The sequence below is a fragment of the Python bivittatus genome, unplaced genomic scaffold, assembly GCF_059951505.1.
Source record: "Python bivittatus isolate LINGU-HERP-01145 unplaced genomic scaffold, Pbiv_v1 ctg000220_np1212, whole genome shotgun sequence".
Lineage (NCBI taxonomy): Eukaryota > Metazoa > Chordata > Lepidosauria > Squamata > Pythonidae > Python > Python bivittatus.
In genome coordinates, this window is record NW_028277048.1 from 29,373,692 (window position 1) to 29,393,715 (window position 20,024).

Sequence of the window (20,024 nt, forward strand, 5' to 3'; positions counted from 1 at the left end):
GCAAAAGTTATAGTTGGTAGAGGAAGAGTGTGTATTAAAGCTAGGTTGTTTTTCTATGAGAAGTTATAAATTGCCCAAATAAGTAAGCTGTTTGCTTTATCAAGGACTGTTTTTTTTTCATATTTTACTGCTAGATGAAATCATAAGTTCTAGTTAGGTCTTTCTTTTTGTTTCAGGAGTTTAGTTGAATTCTAAGGAGAGGGAGCATTTTGTCTAAAACTCTAAGCTTAATATTAAATATAAAAACTTAATATAAAAACTCTGAGCTTAATACTCTCGATGGATGGCTTCTTCCCTTTGCTGATTTTTAAATGTAGTTTAGGTTTTTTACAAAATTTTTAAAAAGTCCTTACTTTGTGAGCTGGGTGATAAAAAGATTTGAGTCTTGACAACTACCCATGGTTTAACACTTCTAAAAAGTTCTTTTGGACAAAAGACCAAAAAAAAAGACCAAAAATGGGAGAGAGACCAAAAGTTCTTTTTAGTCCTTGTGGCACCAGGATTCTTTAGACCTCTTGGCACATTGAAAAAGGATCGTTAGAAGTTGCCTCCTAATTTTTAACACTGGAAGAATTGATGAGCAACTAAGTGAATGTTTGATAATCTTCACCAGCTTCTGTATCTATAAGCTTGGAAAGAAGGTCTCACAACAATTAAACATGAAAACTTTCCCTTTTGAGATTGAAGCACAAAACATAGTAAAAAAGCAATAAAAAAGCTAAAAATTACAAGTTACAAATAATTGAAAGAAGCAGTAGTGTTTCCTATAAAGTCCTTCCTGGAAGCAAAGCTCATCAACTTTTAAAAAGTTATTAGGATCAAGATAGGATCAAGGATTTCTAAGGATTAATTATACAAAATGGATCTTGGAATTTGTTTAACCTTAATACAGTGGTACCTCTAGTTGCGAACGCCCCTCACGAATTTTTCGAGATACGACCAGCTCCGGCCCCAAAAATTTACCTCATGTTGCGAACCATCTCGAGTTACGAACCGGATCCGCAGCCATTTTCCCTCCCGTGACACGTGGTCCGCGGCCATTTTCCGCCCATTCCACGTGGTCCACGGCCATTTTTCCGCCCGTGACACGTGGTCCGTGACCGTTTTTCCGCCCCTGACGCGTGGTCCGCAGACGCCAGAACGGATTAACGGTAATTACATTGAACCTTATGGGAAAATTTGCCTCGTGTTGCGACCAATTCGAGTTGCAACCAGAGTCACAGAACGGATTAAATTCGTAACTTGAGGTTCCACTGTATAAGTGGCATGTAGAGAGCCAGTTTGGTGTAGTAGTTAAGGTGCTGGCTTAGAAACTAGGACACTCTGAGTTCTAGGCCTCCCTTAGGCATGAAAGCCACTGGGTGATTTTGGGCTGGTCATTCCCTCTTAGCCCAACCCACTTCACACGGATATTGGGGGGAAAATAAGTAGCAGGAGTATTGGGTATACATGCTGCCTTGAGTTATATAAAAGGCAGAGTAAAAATATAATAATAATGGTTATGATTATGGTGTAGTATATGTAGAAGACAACATTTTGACTAATCTTAAAGAAAATTTTCAATATTTTGAAATTTTCTCTGAAACAAAGTGGCATACCTATACAGCTTTTTTTCTTAATAGTCACATTCTCTCTGTATGTAGACTTTGATGACAGTCATAATTGCTGTACAGGTAGTCCTCACTTAATGACCATTCATGTAGTGACCATCCAAAGTTATGACAGCACTGAAAAAGGTTATGACTGGTCCTTACATTTACAACCATTGCAGCACCGACCCCCCCCCATGGTCATGTGATCGCAATCTGGGTGTTTGGCAACCAGCTCATACGTATGATGATTGCAGCATCCTAGGGTCACATGATTGCCATTTGTGACCTTCCCAGCTGGCTTCTGGCAAACAAAATCAGTGGGGAACCACGTGATTTGCTTAACAACCATGTGATTCACTTGACCATGGTGATTTGCTTAACAACTGCTGCAAAAAGGTCATAAATCAGGTGCCGTCATGTGATGCTTTGCTTAACAACCGCCCTGCTTAACAGTGAATTTTCTGATCCCTATTGTGGACATTAAGCGAGGGCTACCTGTATTCAAAGCCAGTTGTACCTTCCAAATGGTCTAATTAGAGTCAACCATGTGGATTGCACTACCATAATTTAGCTGAATAGAGGTGTCCATTATTTGCGTCTGAAGTAGGAAAAGTGCTTCAATCTGGAGTGGGTGTTCTTACTGTACCTGTCAGTAGTTCCTGAATGCCACCATCTCTTTATCACTTCCTTAACTCAAACATATATTTCCTGTGACTACACAGTTGCCCTGAGAGACTAATGAATGGCATGGATTCTTGGTGCCAACAGGAACAGTGTACTGTACTAGATCCAAATAATTTTTCTGCTTCAAATGTAGATCCTGCACACCTCAAGAACTAAGTCTCAATGAAGAGAGTTCAGTTAACACACATCTCAACTATTATCACTTCTAGAACACAGTTCATGACTGTGGCAGCTTCCTGGGATAAGGGGGCTTGTCCTCAGTTTTATGACAAACCTCAGAAGCCTGGAAGTAAGTTTCATCCAGACATCCTGGAGCTGAAAAGTTATAAGCTCAATAGTATTATCCAAATAATGGAATATCAGAGACTGCGTAAAATATGGCAGGAATTGTTACAGCTTCTGTCTCTTCCTTCAATCAAAGTTTACTCCCATCTACCATCTAATTTATTAGTAAAGATAGTGGATATATTTTTAGTTACTTCATCAGTTCCAAAATGCCATCTACATCAGCTGTGCAAGTTGAAATATTACCAATTAAAGCAGATGTCATGTACATTTATTGGTACATTGCTCCAATTGTAGCATCTGCATTAGAATGTAGATAACTTATTTGGAAAAAATGCAAATTTGTCAAAGTAGGTTATTAAACAATATTCTACTCTGAACCAGGATGTAAAACCTCAAAATAGTATGCTGGATGACTTTGAGTAGATGCAAAAGTAGCAGAAAAGGACTACGTAATCATTACTGTTGCAGGTTGATTCTGATGTGAATGTTAGGCAATACTCAATCATTATTGTCCTGCATTTCTGTGCCAGTAGCAAAGCTGTTGGCTCCTCAGAACTATAAAGCGTTAATTTCACTCTAATGACAGCTCGTGGTATTTATTCCACTTTTTAAAGTTAATTAAGATTTCAACAAGATTATTACTTTATGTGATGGGAATGTCAGGTATAGGGTTACCACTTTAGGTTTAAAACATAACGAATAATCCAGTATAATTATGTTAGGAGAATGTTTTGTTCTAGTTAAAGCTAAATGTATGAAATGTGCAAATTTCATAGCTTTTATTCTGGCCATTGGTATTTTGTAAATGATGCAGAACCTGCAAATGGATCATAGCCTCAGGTGCTGTTCTACAAATCAGCAACTTCTTTTGTGAGAAGCGTCTTCTTTCTCCTTTTTTTATCTTGAATATTGAGAATAATACCTCCAGTGTGCTATTTCATCCTTTTTCATCTTGGAAACATGAATAGCCAATGTAGAAGAGTTCATGGTTAGAAGGGAAAAATAATCTACATGGCAGTAGTGTCCTTTTAGCTGAAATGGAGATGTGTTTTCTGACAGTGTAAAGGTGGGGATGTATTGCTGATTAATATTTGACATAATGTAGATCTAGTGCTCAGGCTTCCATTTAAAAGCTTGTTTATTTATTACAGTGTATTTTAGATGCAGCGAGTCTCTAATATTAATCTTCTGAAACTGTGGGAAAAATTACAAATGTGTGCTAGCTCAAATTAGGCGATGTAGAAATAGTGATTTTTAGAGCCTGTAAAAGTGTGTTCATTTTTGTATTTGACCTGACCAATGTTTTATAGACAAATTAACCACAAAAATTATTGTTCAAAGCATGATTCTGCCTATCTGGTCCAAACATTTAGAGAGGGAAGAGAAGGAAAGGTAGGCCTTTTTGATAATAGCCCTTGCTCTCTGGAATACTCTGCCACTGGAGGTACTATCCACCATCCCCTATCCTGCCTTTTTGGAGGGTCCTAAGAACCTTTCTTTGGCCCACAGTGAGTTGTTCTGGGACATCGTGTAGTTATTGCTTTGTTTAATGTGGGTTGGAGGTGCGGTGTACCACCCAGATTCTGTATTGGGGCAATACATAAAATCCTGTAAAATAAATAAATGGATAGTCTTGGAGTACAGTTGGATTTTACTCTGTCGTATTCAACAAAATATCTTATTTTTACCTGCAGGATGTTAGCTGTCCAATAAGACAAGTACCTACAGGGAAAAAGCAGGTACCCCTGAATCCAGATACCAACCAAATAAAGCCAGGCAACTTTCCATCATTGGCGGTTTCCAGCAATGAGTTTGAACCCAGTAATAGCCACATGGTGAAGTCTTACTCATTATTATTCAGAGTAACTCGTCCAGGAAGAAGAGAATTTAATGGGATAATAAATGGTGAAACAAATGAAAATATTGGTAAGAGTGAAGTCTACTTAGAACTTGTTCATTTAGTCCAGTTTTCACTTCAAATAAAAAGATGAAGCCAGTTCTTGAATGTGTGGGTGTTCGTTGCCTAAGATTTCATGCCTCCTTTCTATCTGCCTACTTTCAGTTTTGACTCAGCCCCATGTGTCCTTATGTAAGGTTTCTTTTACTGAGAAAAGCGGAAAAGATATTTCAAACCAGATTATAAAATAATCTCATATCACTATTTATTTATACCTATCTTTCCCCAAAGGAGCCTAAATTGGTTGCTATAGTCATACAAAAGCCAACAGAATATTAAAATATTTTTAAAAACCTAAGCCTTATATTACTCTCCTTTTTGGCCTTGGCCTTCTACATTATAAATCCAAACAGGAGAAAACAGCAACTTGGAAAAAGACATAAATGGAGAATAATCCACTTCCTGAGGGCAAGGTTTTCAGTTCTTGATACAATCATTTTATTGCAGGTAGTTTGAGAACGTTTAATATACCGCTATAATAAATGCAATTCAGTTAAGTAATTTGGTGTTTCCATATTTATTAGAACCTGTTTTGCCCAAGAGAATGGGTTACATGTAGCATATGCTGGTCAGACATTTTAAAACAAGAATAATGAAAGTACTTTGGTCAGTATTTGAGAAATGATACACCTTGAATAAAAGATCAGCACTGAGCAAAACTACAAATTCTATAAATTCCACCACCCTTTTAACATAGCTTAAACTTGGATTTCCTCTCAGCATCAAAAATGCCTGTGTTAGCAGAATGCAATTTGAATTTACTTGTCTTCTGGTACTGTAGTATCTTTTATCTAGAGCGTATGTAATTGAGAACAGTGAATTGTTTTAATAAAAATTTTCTTGTGTATATTAAAGCTATGCTGCCTGGAAAGGATTTCCATACTAAAGAAAGGGCATGGTTTGGTTTTTTTCATTGTTTTAATTTTTATTATTTACCCATAAACAGCTGTTTATGAACAAACTCAATAAGTAATCAACATCAGCTATATGAGTAGTGGATTATATTAGCAAATGTGTATGTTTATATTGTAACTGTTTGTGTATTTAAATGCAGATGTTAATGAGGAGCTTCCAGCTAGAAGAAAACGAAATTCTTCCAACCGTGAAGATGGGGAGAAGACTTTTGTAGCACAAATGACTGTATTTGATAAAAATAGGTAATATGTTTTTAAAAAGGAGTTTTTTTCCAGGCATATGTTTCTATTAACCTTCTAAATGTGGATTTTATTTTAGCCCAAGAGTTCTCAATGAAACTTAATTTTTGGAGACTCAACTTTCCCAGAATAGAATTAAGAAATTCTTCATTGCATTTTAAAATCTGACAGGAATTGTTTTCTTCTACTTAATATGTAGTTTAGTTATATACACATATACTATTATAAAAATATGTATGAGTTTATGACATAAATATCTGAAACAGAAGTCATTTCAATACTTTTCTATATGTCTCTATTTTGCATATCTACTGTCCCTTTTTGAGACTGCTTTTTCCCATCTCTGTACTGACATAGTAAGTGATGAATCATTTAGCACCTGATTAAACATTGCCAAAAAATAAAGCTAACACAGTTCTGATTAGCATACTAAATTTAAAATTATAGTTTTTTTATGAACAAATTCTTCTATAGTTTTTTAAGGCCATTTTTATTTTAAAACAAGGTACAAACTTCTGTTTCTGAGTACTTGAACACAAAACAGTAGAGTTTACTGATTTTGTTCTATATTCAAAGTTTATAACAAGAGTGGACACTTGAAGCCTAAAATTTATGTATAAATAACTTGATGCAAAAATGTGTTTATAATGATTATTCTTAAATACATATTTTCAGGGATACCTTTAAAACGGCCTTTATTGTACTTCAAGGGTTATCTTTTTACCAGAGTTCTGTTAACCACAATTAACAATGGTAGCTATGGCAACTAAATAGTGAGACTGAAAAGTAGTTACATCTGTGAAAGATATGTTAAACAGTGTGTTATTTTAGGACTGTGCAAAGCATATGTATGATATATTTTGAAATGCTACATTTTTTCTCTTTTTTTAAACAATAGGATTCATCCAAATGGACCAAACATGAGAAGTAAATCTAGGGTTAGGCTGGGAAGAAGCCTAAAAAAGAAGCAAGGAAAGGCCGGGGGGGGGCGTCTCCGGGAGCAGATTTAAAGAGCAGACAAAGCTGGATGGAAGAGATAGTAGAAGCAACAGTATTATATATTTGCAAGTCCTAAGATAGACCAAGATTGCTTTATAGTATTGGGATCCAGCATCTTTTTTTATTAAGCAAGTCCTAACTCAGTCCTGAATAGTTAACACTGCAGAGATCAGTGTATTAAAGAATCGGCTTTTTTCCTTTTAAAATAAAAGTATTTTTTTTATAAATCACCTACTTTACAGACTAAGGCAGGGGTCCTCAAACTTTTTAAACGGGGGGCCAGTTCACGGTCCCTCAGAATGTTGGGGGGCCGGACCATAGTTTGAAAAAAACATGAACGAATTCCTATGCACACTGCACATATCCCTCCCGTGGAGTATGAGGAGAGGAGGAGAGTCGCCGGACCTAGCGTACCTGTCATGTAGAATAGTCCGGCTCTGCGATCTCCCTCCTTGTGCATCGCCTGCAGCTCCCAACACTTCCGCTTCTGACAGACAGCAGCGGCAGCCAATCAGGCGGGCAGGCTGGATAAATGACCCTGGCGGGCCGTATCCGGCCCCCGGGCTGTACTTTGAGAACCCCTGGACTAAGGTATAGCATTTAGTATTTCTAGCACTAAATTTTTTTTAAAATGCTTAGGATATTTCTGGCACAGGAATTCTGCCAGTCTGAAAAAGACTGAACACTTGGAAATGAAAAGAAACAATAGGCCAACTAACATTTCAATATGCCACATTTATTCTTTATAACACACAAACATGGTTAGCAGTTGAGTTATAATTAATATATGAATTTCTTAAACAGGTTTTAGTTTTGGAAATAATTTAATGATTTTGTTCACATCAGCCTCAAAGTTTTTAATCCTTTATCCTAAATATGGATATTTTGTCATTTTACTTTCATATTCTTTCTTGTTCTAATTATATTGTTTATTGTCTTTCCAAATCAAGAAATTTACATTTGTTTGACAACATCAAAGCGGACATTTTAGCGATAATAAAGAAACCCCATAAAATTCATAAAAATTAAACTAAGCTGCGTGACCATAATTAAATAAGGGAGAATGAAGTATGTATCATTTTTTGGTAACAGACGGTTGCAGCTTCTTGATGGAGAATATGAAGTAGCCATGCAAGAAATGGAAGAATGTCCTATCAGCAAGAAAAGAGCAACATGGGAAACAATACTTGATGGGAAGGTAAGAGCCATTAGTGCCACTAGAACTCTTCTCAAAAGATGCATAAACTTGATAAACTTCTTTAGCTTCTGATAGTGACTTAACAGTTCATTAATAAGGCAACTGACTAGCTAGAAGGAAAGGCATCAGTTTATCTTTAGTTCTGTAATACAGCAATACTCCAAATACAATATCTTAAATATTTCTTCAGTGGATCACCCTACTTCAGGCTTGTCGTCCAGATGACTGATCATGACTAGTTTGTTGGGAGCACGTTTGAGATCTCTTGCTGGCTGATGGTGAACAGTTAAAGGGGAAATAAAATTTACAAATTGATACATGTGAATATAATTAGAAGAAAATTATGCTCCCGCTATAAACCTTTGTTGTATACAGGTAGTCCTTCACTTATGATGACAACTGGGACCGGAATTTCTGTCATTAAGCAGTGCAGTCGTAAAGTGCGACCACATCGCTTAGCGATGGCAATCCCTGCGGTCCTAGTTGCCATTGTTAGCTAAATCCCATGATCATTAGGCAAGGCAACTTCCTGCCAGCTTCCCACAACCAAAATCAATGGGGAAGCCAGCAGGAAGTTGCAAGTCCCAGAATCGCAGGCAGGTAAGTGGCTGCTGCTGGGTGGGGGAGGGAGTGTGGGAGTATGGGAGAGGATGCGCGAGAGGTACTGTGCGGGTCGGGGAGGGTGCATGTCAGTTCATGAGGGTTGGGAAGGCCGCATGGGTGTGCGCAAGAGGTGCCATGTAGGTTGGGGGTACATGGCCGTGTGCAAGAGGCATCACATGGGTCGGTGGCATGTGAGAGGTGCAGGCTTGGGAGGATGCAGCACAGGTTCAGTGTGTGAATGGCTGCAGTGGCACGAACACAGAGGCTGGGGAGGGTGTGCGGGTGGGGGGGACTTATCCTAGTGACTTGCGACCTTCCCTGCCAGCTTCCCCATTGACTTTCTGTGGAAGCCAGGAGGGAAGGTTGCAAATGGTGATCACGTGATCGAGGGGTACTTGGTAATCAGTTGTAGGTGCAAATGGTTTGCCAAGCATCCAGATTGCTATTACGTGACCATGGGGTGCTGGGATGTAACTGAGGACCAGTCGTAACCACCATTCGTTCAGCACCATCATAACTTTGAATGGTCATAAGTTGAGGTCTACATGTATAAGCCATTCACTGTCCCACTATTATAATGAAGGGTATTTGGCTCTTAACAGTAGTTTGAGAATCTTTTCTCATGATGTTTTTTTATGGATGACCTGTTCCATTTCATCTTATGAAACTCTTCTTTGGAAAATTCTTAGTATATTTGCTTTTATTTCAGAGGCTCCCACCATTTGAAACATTTTCTCAGGGACCAACGCTGCAGTTTACGCTTCGATGGACAGGAGAAACAAATGATAAACCTACCACTCCTATAGCTAAGCCCCTTTCAACACGGAATTCAGAGAGTCTCCCTCAAGAAAATAAGCCTAGTTCTGTTAAACCTACACAGACTATAGGTAAGTGAATATTTGAAACTGAAATTGAGATATTACTTAAGTTTTGCTGCTTGCTTACTATAGATTTTTCCCCCAGAATAATTTTTAAAATTTTCTTCATCTTTTATTTCAAATGAATATAAAATTGGAGCATAATATTTGCATGAAGTTTTCCTGTACCTTGATAAGATTACATGCGCCATACTGAGTTTGTATTGCCCTAATAGATTGGATTATTTGCCTGGAGCTCAAGTGAAGAAATGTCACTTGTTGGATCTTGTACAATATACACCTGCTTCTCTCCTCATGCATTGTCCCCAAGAGAACCTTTAATTTCAGTGCTAATCTGTCAGCATTGCTTGAGATTTGTTTCTGGGCCCATATCAAGTCTTGATCTTTGGAATTTTTAATAGTTGCATTTGGCATGCTTTCAGAATCTTCTGCAGTACCTCCTTGCACTCTGAATCAGAAAACCAAATCTCTGTCCCATTACTTAAATTGGTGTTCTCTAAGGCATAAGAAGGGACTTTTTTTTTCTTCAGTTTTCACTCTTTGGAAATATTTGGTTAGGAACTTCAATTGGTCCTTATTTTATAATTTCTGCAGTAACTTGAAATAACTTTATTTTCAAAAACCTGGGTTAATAATTGTAGTTCCTTGTTTCTTAAAAGATATTTGCTATGTTAAATATTTGCATAAATTTAGAAATAATTATATATTTTTTCTTAAACTTTAAATATTTAGAATTAAGGACATAATTTAGGTGTATTTTTAATAACAATTGTAAATGATGGCTTTCTTAAATGTAATATGGAACTGGCTTAAGATATATAAGCAAGAGTTTGTGTTCCATATGAAATAGCTTCATGCACTTCATTATAATTTTGATTGATACATTTTATTTCCAAGTGCAGTTAAATTCGTGAATTCTGTGTCTATTTTCACTATACTGTATCTGCAGTTCTGAGTATTGCAGGCCTGTGCAAAGCATTAAAAAAAGCACTTATGTGAATCCTATTTAGGATAACCATTCATTCATTCATTCATTCACTCATAAAACAAACTTGTATAGCTGCTTATCTACCAGAAGGGACTCTGGATGAGGAACAAGAATCAAAACCACAATATAATTAAAACAAAAAACCAAAATAGATTTAGGATACAGTCCCATATTTATATCGGTTTAGCTTTTATCAGACTAGTGGTAAAGGTGTTGGACTAGCAGCAGGGAAACTCAAGTTCTAGTCCTGCTTTAGGTATGAAGTCAGCTGGGTGACTTTGGGCCAGTCACTCTCTCTCTTAGTCCTAGGAAGAAAGCAGTGGCAAACCACTTCCAAAAAACATTGCCAAGATAACTGCAAGGACTGTAGTCACCAGAAGTCAAGACTGCTTTGAAGGCACAAATACAATGTTTATATTGCTCACAAAACTCAGCAAGGTTAATGAGAACTGTACATATGTGCAGCATTTTTTATGTTTGCTTACATTTCAGTGAAGGCTGGTTACATATTTTCTCAGACTTTTCAGTCTTAAGATAGTTGATACGTGCCCCCCTCCCCCAAATCTGGCTTTCTGACAAAGTAGCAATACCTACTCATAAAGAACCTTAAAATATGCATTTTGAGCTGTTCTTCCTTGGCAATAAAATATGATTTTCAGAAACGCAACTGAGTTTTGGAATAGAACTGTCTGTTATTTTCATTTGTATCATATTCTTGATTTTGTGAGATGTAATTTTATATACCTGAAGGCTATTTCGGACAAGAAAATAATATTTTGAAAAGTACAGATTATAAATAGTTCAAGCTTTTACATCTTTTCTTTTTGTATATTTTCTTGACAGTTTCTCCCCCTTTTATAAATATTTCAGTAATTTCAAACAATGCTAGAAAACTAAAATTAGTTTGATTCAAATTATTTGAATACTTTTGTAGTGATAGCTAAAATTCTGTGTCCATTTTTCATATTTATTTATTTGGGTACGTTTGACATACATGTAAAACAATAGTTCCTCATGTATTTAAGTTGTACTATGGTAAAAACAAAAATACTTGAAGTCCGTAATGAATTAACATAAGAAAACTGAATAGAATTGGAAAATAATTCAAATATTGTCCTGAGGCAAGGAAAAACATTAATATTAAGGATTAGGAAGGACAGTTTTTAGCCCAGCAGGTGGCAGGACCTGACTGACCTTCTTGAGTTTGAAAACTAAACAGGGTCAGAACTGGTTAGTATTTGAATGGGAGACCACCCCTAAATTAATATTTGAATGAAAGACCACCATTTAATATCATGGCTGTAGACTGGGCTGGAAAGTCCAACACATAACACCTCCGAGAGGAAAGTAATACCAAACCACTTCCATATTGTTGCCTGGAAGAATATATTGACATGGTCATGAAGTCACTAGGAGTTGAAAGTCACCTTTCATTTTAATAGACTTTTCTTTGATTTAAAATGCAGTCTTTGATATAAAATTACAAAACAAGTTAAGCTTGTTTTAGAAATTTATGCTATAGATCTTAGAACACGCCTGCAAAATATATGGATGTAATTATCACTACTGTAAAAAATAATAGTTTAAAATATTATTAACAATGTATGCAGAAACCATGGATGATATCTAAAGTTCTATTTGCCCTTACCTCAGAAAGCAAGCCTTTGTTCTAGTATTTTTGTGCATGTTTTACAAGGCGCTTCTGCTTGTTTTGAATGGGGTATCACATTCTCATCTTTCATACATTTTTATTCATACACCGAGACATGGCACAAGGTATGTGCATAGCAGTATGGTGACAGTATAGTTAGTAGAGGGTTTATTCAGTGTACATGCTCAAGAAATTTGCTAGATAGCTTTAGAAAGGCTAAAGTCTTTTGGAGATTAATGGGGGATAATAATCTTCACAAGGGAAATGATAAAACAAATACATGTATTAAAATTAACATAAATGTTAGTCCCAGAAGTAGCCTTGCAGCATATCCCACAATAGTAGTTTGAGGCTTGTACTAAAATAGGATTCTTTGGCCTCTAAAGGGAAGTAACATCCACTTAAAGTCAAGGACCACTCTTGGCAATTTTGTGGATATGTCCATACATTTTTCTTGACAACAGTCAGAAGTGGCTTGCCATTACCTTCTTCCTTGAGTCTCTCCAATCTGGATTTTTAAAAATTAATTTTTATTATAGAAGTTTTTTACAAAGTAAAAACAATATAAATTTGAAGTAAAAGAAAAGTGATAATAGAGAAGAAATGAAAGACAAAAAAAGAAAGAACAATATAAAGAAGCAGCTTCCGATCTTCTTTACAGCAGTTATAAATACAGTACATTTATATTTTATCCTCTCTCTCTAAGGTTACATCATCGCTCCCTTCTTTCCATATTCTATCCTTTCTAATCATCAAGCCCATAAATCTCATGTTCATTTTTTTCTGTTTTCAGCAAAAAGTCCATAAAGGGTTTCCAGTCACTAACAAATGTTGTTATTGTCTTTTCCCTAATCAAATAAGTCAATTTTGGCATCTCTGCAAATTCTGTCATTTTCACCAACCATTCTTCCATTGCAAGTATTTCAGAGTCTTTCCATCTTTGAATCTCCAATTTTGATTATTAATGCTTTTTTACTTCACAGTCTAGCCAGAATCATGGGAGTCTCCCATCAAAATACTGACCAGGATGAATCCTGCTTAGATATGGACCCTAAAGAAAACCAGCCAGGTGCTGGTATTTGTTGTCTTAATTAAAGGAAGTATTTCTGAAATAAGTAATTTCTTAACAAAATCACTCAATTACTGATTGCTGTAATTGGCACGTGTAGCAAAAAATGGCCTTCGAAAGATTTCAGTCTCATACATTGTATTAAACGGTTTATGTAGTCAGTGACATTCAGATTCTATTTCAGCTGTGAAAGAATCTTTGCCATCAGATCTACAAACAAGAAAAGAGAGAGATGTTTCAAATGAGCCTCGCCAGAAACTCAGAATATTTTATCAGGTATTGACAACCTAATGTATTTGTACATTATTTGTACATTGTACAATCTATTTTTAACAGCTCATATTTAAACCTTAGTTTTGCAATCATTTCCCCTTGTCCTTTATGAAAGAAGGAGATAGCTATCATGTCTTCCTAGTTTTTAAAAAAAATTTTACGTATGTATGTATGTATCAAATTTGTCACCACCCATCTCGTTGAAACAACTGGGTGGTTTACAAAGCTGTTAAAATCAATTAAAATTACAATATACAATAATCTTAAATAGAGAATAAATAGATCCAAGGATAGATGTTAAAATTGGCAGTCACTTGGGGAGCATCATCAAGTGCCAGCCACCCCCAGGATTGGGTAAGATTGTTATCAGCCCATGCAAGCTGGCAGAGCCAGGTCTTTAATCCTTTCTGGAAAGTCAGGAGGGTAGGGGCCTGCTGCTTCTCTGGGGGGAGAATATTCCAAATGGCGGGGGCAGTGGCAGAGCAGGCTCTCCTCCTGCACCTCCAAGTAGTTAAAAACATACTTCAATGTTAAGTGAGCTACTGTTGGTGTCACCTTAGAAAACTCTTGTGCCGCCTAATGTGGGTGTCCCTTGCTATTTATTTAAGGTGCTTGATCAGAAGAAATATGCACTGGTTCATAAAATGCAATTTAGAAAAAAAAGTATATCAGTTGAAATACAGGGTTTTCTTCTAAACAAATACACATTATATTAACATAATCTCTTTTTATCAGTTCCTTTATAATAACAACACAAGGCAACAGACTGAAGCTAGAGATGACTTGCATTGCCCATGGTGCACGTTGAACTGTCGCAAGCTTTACAGCTTACTTAAACATCTCAAGCTTTGTCACAGCCGGTTTATTTTCAATTATGTGGTAAGTATCCATTCTAGTAAAATCTCTTTGGATATAACATTTTGTGTTACACTGGTATTGTCTCAGTGGAAGACTATTCCATTATAGAAAGCTACATTGTAAATTTCTATGATAAGCCCAAAGGTAAAGTGAACAAATATAATACTTTCAGGGACTTAGCAGTAGTAGCTCAACAGTGAGCATCCACATTAAGTCCTGTCATCATTCTTAATGTACCCAGTAACTCAGAATGAAGAAATAGTGGCTAAAAGTTGGTTTGGAATCTTTTATGCAGCAAGATTGGAAAACTCATTCTTTTATTTATTGCAGTATCATCCAAAAGGTGCTAGGATAGATGTTTCTATCAATGAGTGTTATGATGGCTCCTATGCAGGAAATCCTCAGGATATTCATCGTCAGCCTGGGTTTGCCTTCAGTCGTAATGGACCAGTCAAGCGAACTCCAATAACACACATCCTTGTATGCAGGTCAGTAGAAAACGTGGTTAGTCTGCAAATGTATATAAATTAAAATATACAATCTCTGATGCTCTCATTACATTTACAGAAAATAACCATGATATTATAAGATCTTACTGTTTTGATATCTTAGCTTTTTAAAATGAACTTCATAATAATAGTTGATAGTCTGGATATATTGCTGCTAGGAAATAACTAGGTTTGGAGGGCTGCAGCTACATTCCGTCCTAAAGTGGTCTCTGTAGGGTTGCAGTGCTGCTCAGATGTTTAAGTACCTGGCTGAAAGCATTAACACTTTGTTTTTCAGACCAAAGCGTACAAAAGCCAGCATGTCAGAATTTCTTGAATCTGAAGATGGAGAAGTAGAACAACAAAGAACGTATAGCAGTGGCCATAATCGATTATACTTTCACAGTGATACTTGCCTACCTCTCCGCCCACAAGAAATGGAAGTTGATAGTGAAGATGAAAAAGATCCTGAGTGGCTAAGGGAGAAAACTATAACGGTAACTTTGGGGCAGACCGTGATACCCTCTCTTAATCCATTAATATTTGTAGATGGGTTGGTACAATTGCTGATGTGATAAATAGCAAGGAAGTTGATGATGTACAGAACAGGAAATTATAACTTGTCAGATTCTGGAATGTTTCTTCTGCATGAATTTAATTATGTAATATAGGGAAGAGAACCTCTAACTTTTAGGTTGGATGCTGGTCACAAGATTTCCATATTTGACAGATAGGAGCTTCCTCCTATTCCACATTCCAAAATCCCCCCCCCCCCCCGCAACTGGCACTTTAGTTTTGTACTAACTATGCAGAGCAATTTTGGCATCGGTGAGATGAGTTATTACTAATACAGCTGAAATGTTTCAGAATGGAAGGCTAAAAGGTACAGTGCATGTGGGATGTTTACATAGCACCTCTGCTACTCTTTCAAATCAGCTTTGTCTTTTCCTGTGATTTTGTGGCTGCCTGCCATTACCTCAGGAAAATATGCATTTGGTTTAAGAAATTGTAAATGCTACAGGCATGCCCACTTGCCCTTCGAAGCACCTATTTGCCTTTGAAATCAAAGAGTTGTGCAGTCCTTATAATCACTAACATTTTCTTTGCTTTAACAAACTTTTAATGGTTGTCTCACTGCAGCAAATTGAAGAGTTTTCTGATGTTAATGAAGGAGAAAAAGAAGTCATGAAATTATGGAATCTACATGTTATGAAGCACGGGTATGTAATCTGTTTTTAATCGAACAATGGATGAGAATAACATAGAAGTATAGATGAAAAGATTATTCAAGGACCTTTTACCTTAAATATTTTGCTGTCCTTATTTTAATGTATTGGGAATTTTAAAAAGTCCAGTTGGAAATTGTAGCAATATGGGCAAGAGCAGCATTTCTAAACGAGATTCTATTAAAGCTTGCATCTGTGAGAATTTCAAGAAATCTAAATATTGTTTTTTTCAGGGATGACTATGAGCCCAAATAAATAGTAATAATTTGTCTCATGTTTTAATGTTAACAGATTTATTGCTGACAATCAAATGAATCATGCCTGTATGCTGTTTGTAGAAAATTATGGACACAAAATTATTAAGAAGAACTTGTGTCGAAATTTTATGCTTCATCTGGTCAGCATGCACGACTTTAATCTTATAAGCATTATGTCAATAGACAAAGCTGTTACTAAGCTCCGAGAAATGCAACAGAAATTAGAAAAAGGAGAGTCTACTGCAGCCACAACAACTGAGGAGTTTTTGGAAGAACAAACGGGGGCAACTAATGGCTGTAGCGATGCTAATTCTAGGGAACGGTCTTCAGAGATTGATAATACATCTTGCATGACAAAACAGAATAGAAAACAGAAAATCTGAAGAGAAAAGACCATTGGACAAAAATTAAGTGACGTTCTAAGATGCATGAACTCTATAAGGAATTTAATAAGATACACAGATTTTTAACAGGCACTGCTGGAAACAAAGGATTTCATCACAGAAAGTGTTGATATGGTTCCTATTGAGTTAATTATGCAAGTGCAACATGTATATCAGTTCTAGTGATGTAATGACAATACTCAAAGTTTGAGCATGAAGAGCAATACAATTTTTGGAAATTTTAATTATGAGGTGTACTGAATTTACATAACTTAAGTATATGTAAACCAGTTTTTATATAAAGATTTTTGCATCAGTAATGGCTGACTTTCCTACCATGGAGTTAAAAATGAGAAGACATTGGAACAGTTTATAATTTGTACTTAAAAATTCTGTTTACTTTTTTGTAGAAAATAATGTATCATTTAAAGTTTAATTTGATCCTTTGAAATTAGAGACTGCAATTTTTAAATACATTTTTAAACATTCAAGTGTAATACTGCACTTCTATAATGTCCATTTGGGGGGGAAATTGCTTTACTTATTGCAAACACAGGGATATGCTAAATTAATTGTGCCAGTAGCCTAAAAGAATTTGTTGATATCATCTGGTGTATGAGATCAAACTGTTTAGGGTTGGATGATGATGATGATGATGATGATGATATTGATATGCTGCTTTAACACCTTCAGGTTATGGTGGGCATTTCTGCCTATTTTTGCATATATATAGATTGCAGAATCAAAGCACAGTTAACCTGGGACCTTTAGATGCTACTTTTAAGGGGAAAATACACTGTAAAATTGGTCCAGAAAATGTGTTGCACTTCTTTTGCAAGTATTCTGTGATGTATTGCATTCAATACAGATGCTAACTAAATAGTCTTGTGCAGTCTTGCACTGCTGTTAACACATTAAAGCATATGTTTACAGATTTTCTTTTTTCCAATGGAAAGTAGCTTCACTACTGGTACAGTATCAGCACCAAGGGTTTATTCCAGCAAGCACTGTGGTTGAGTGACATCACCTCATTTTTTAAAAAATTCTTAAATAGTTCATTTTTCATATTCTTTATTTATAAAGGATCAATTATGTAAATACAATTTACATTTGTTTTTATTTCATTCCATCATCATAAGAAGGCAGTTCCCTGTTTTGGATTTTTGCTTTGGAATGGGTGGGGGAGCAGCTTTCTAATGGGGATTTTCAAAACTTTATAAAAAATGTAAATACTGACTTTGGTCCCTAAAGATGTGTTTAACTGTGAGACTATTTAACTAATGGTGTGGATGTGATTTGTCATCCAGTATTAAGTTCTTAGTCACAGATTTGTGTCAATAGGAAAGAGGGAGACTACAGTTTTCATTAGATGTCTTTTGTCTGCTCTGAGTTGTAGCAAACTCTAATTACACCTTTGAATAGCCGGCAAGCATTTCTCTTGGGCTTTAATTTGCTAAAGCTGTGCACATATGTAAAGAAATATTTTAGGAGAGACATAGTTGTAGAATTATTGCTTATGTCACTTAAGCAGTCGCGCTCTCAATGCTTAAAAGGAGGCTAGCATTCTTTGCACAAAAAGTTGATGACCCCCAAAAATAGTAATGAAATTACTTCTGTCAAGTAAACTTCGTATGTCATGTCCATTTATAATAAAAGCTGAGAATCCCTTTGTTTCTATTTATAATAAAGATGGATTTTCTATATGTACCCTTAACGAGACTTTGAAGAAATCATGTAAACTGGATGAACATTTGAATGGTACAGTAGATAAAGACAATTGTTTAATGAACCTTTTTGTTTTTACATTAAATGTTTATTTGAAATTGGATTTTGTACATAAAGTTCAATAATGTAAAATCTGCCGAGGTGTCATGTTGAATCTTTTCATATGCATCCCAAAGAGGATTCAGAACCAGCAAATTTAGTTATGAAAAAAAAATGCAGTATTTGTCTACAGTTGGACTAATTGTGACCTGTAATAAGACTTGAAATGGACAGCTTTTGTCTGCCTGCATTCTGGGTATAATACTTAAAAAAAAAAAAAAGCCTACTTCAGTGTTTTCTCTTTTTTAAGAAAGACTTGCAGTCACAAGTAATTGTAATCAAGATAGAACAATAGTATCCCAGACATAGAGTCTGATTGTCCATTAAGGGACCAGAAATGCTCAAAATTCAGGTTGGTAACATTTTTTTCTTTTCCTGTTTGCCAATCCAATAAATACTCAAGCAAAATTATTTTTCACAAGGTTAACGTCAGGTAAAAACATTTTGGAAAATTAAGATGGTAAAAAAGAACTTCTATATACATTGCCTCTGATCTACAAGAACTCATCCAGGGCAGTAAGTGCAACCTTTCTGAAATTGCAATTTCAAGAATTGCAAGAATATTGCAATTCTTTCTAATGGGAATTAAGGAAACAGTTCTAGCTGCTTATTTCAGCTGCTGTTAGTATTATGCTGAATTCAAGGCATAAAATGCAATTGCTTAAAAACTTCCCTATTTATGGCCTGGGTAAAAGCCTCAATTGTTCATGTTTCTTCCCTAGCTTAACTTCAGCTACATATGGATAGTACCCTTTCAGCAGTTAGCTACCTACTTGTTTCTTGAAGTTGTTCATGCTGAAAATTAATTGCAGTCATGTCTGCTCACAGGTATTACAGATGATTTTTCAGCCTCAGTTGCACATTTACCCAATCTTTACAGATTATGTCCAAGACTTAAGAATGTGCTGCCACCTGGCACAAGAAGGTGAAGTCCTCATCTTACCCTACTTAGTTTCTAAGCTGAGATGGGGCAGTAGTCACTTCAGACCCAAGGTAACCATTTCTTCCCGTCTTCAAATCTTGCACACGTTCCTCTTGTTCTTCAGTATATATGGGAGGCTGAATGACGCAACCAAGATGTATCATGGTCATTTTTGTGAGCATCTGAGAAATGCTCAGGTTACAGGAAGGATCCCATTCATGGCAGGATTTTTAACAGAACAGATCATAAGAGTAAATTACTGTAGTAGAGCCACAAGGTAACAAGGGCATGAGTGACTATACAAATCTTATTGATCCAGAATAGTTGCAATTAGTGCACAAGATTATAATCATGCTAAGGCTCTCTTGGCCATTGCTCCATCTGCTGTTCTAGCAGGAGCCATGTGTCCAGGAGAATCTTCAAATTATGAACCAACTCCATATAGGGGACTGTGTTCTCCATCTGGAGTTAAAGATAGAATATTTTCAGATTCAGAAGGCTTTTGAATCCACAGCTACTCCATCTTGCCAGGACTTTCACTGCATCACATGCTTGGCCAGAAGCAGAGGTACATAACTGGGTATCTGAATATTGGTGTTACTTCACCCCAGTTCACTGGGAATGGAAGGTCCAAGTGGTTTCACTTAGACATTAAGCAGTGAAGGGAAAGGGCTGACTCTATACTGTTCTATAACAGAGCTCCCACAGACTCACCCTTTCCCCACCACTGTC

The 20,024-nt window shown here is 36.2% G+C and overlaps 1 protein-coding gene across 2 annotated transcripts in view; it reads left to right on the top strand.

Annotated features, from left to right (window-relative positions):
• The window catches only part of SUZ12 (SUZ12 polycomb repressive complex 2 subunit), a 31,570-nt gene extending 13,132 nt beyond the window's left edge, over positions 1–18,438 (top strand). Inside the window, exons 6-15 of one of the 2 annotated variants that reach the window (XM_025163585.2) lie at positions 4,259–4,490; positions 5,576–5,678; positions 7,767–7,872; positions 9,185–9,362; positions 13,246–13,337; positions 14,070–14,213; positions 14,523–14,680; positions 14,979–15,177; positions 15,821–15,900; positions 16,198–18,438. In XM_025163585.2, the coding sequence (XP_025019353.1) occupies positions 4,259–4,490; positions 5,576–5,678; positions 7,767–7,872; positions 9,185–9,362; positions 13,246–13,337; positions 14,070–14,213; positions 14,523–14,680; positions 14,979–15,177; positions 15,821–15,900; positions 16,198–16,546 (1,641 nt within the window). In that variant the 3' untranslated portion in view covers positions 16,547–18,438. The remainder of the gene's footprint in view (positions 1–4,258; positions 4,491–5,575; positions 5,679–7,766; positions 7,873–9,184; positions 9,363–13,245; positions 13,338–14,069; positions 14,214–14,522; positions 14,681–14,978; positions 15,178–15,820; positions 15,901–16,197) is intronic. The other variant, XM_007423495.3, reaches the window with a different exon arrangement.
• The last annotated feature ends 1,586 nt before the right edge of the window (positions 18,439–20,024 follow it).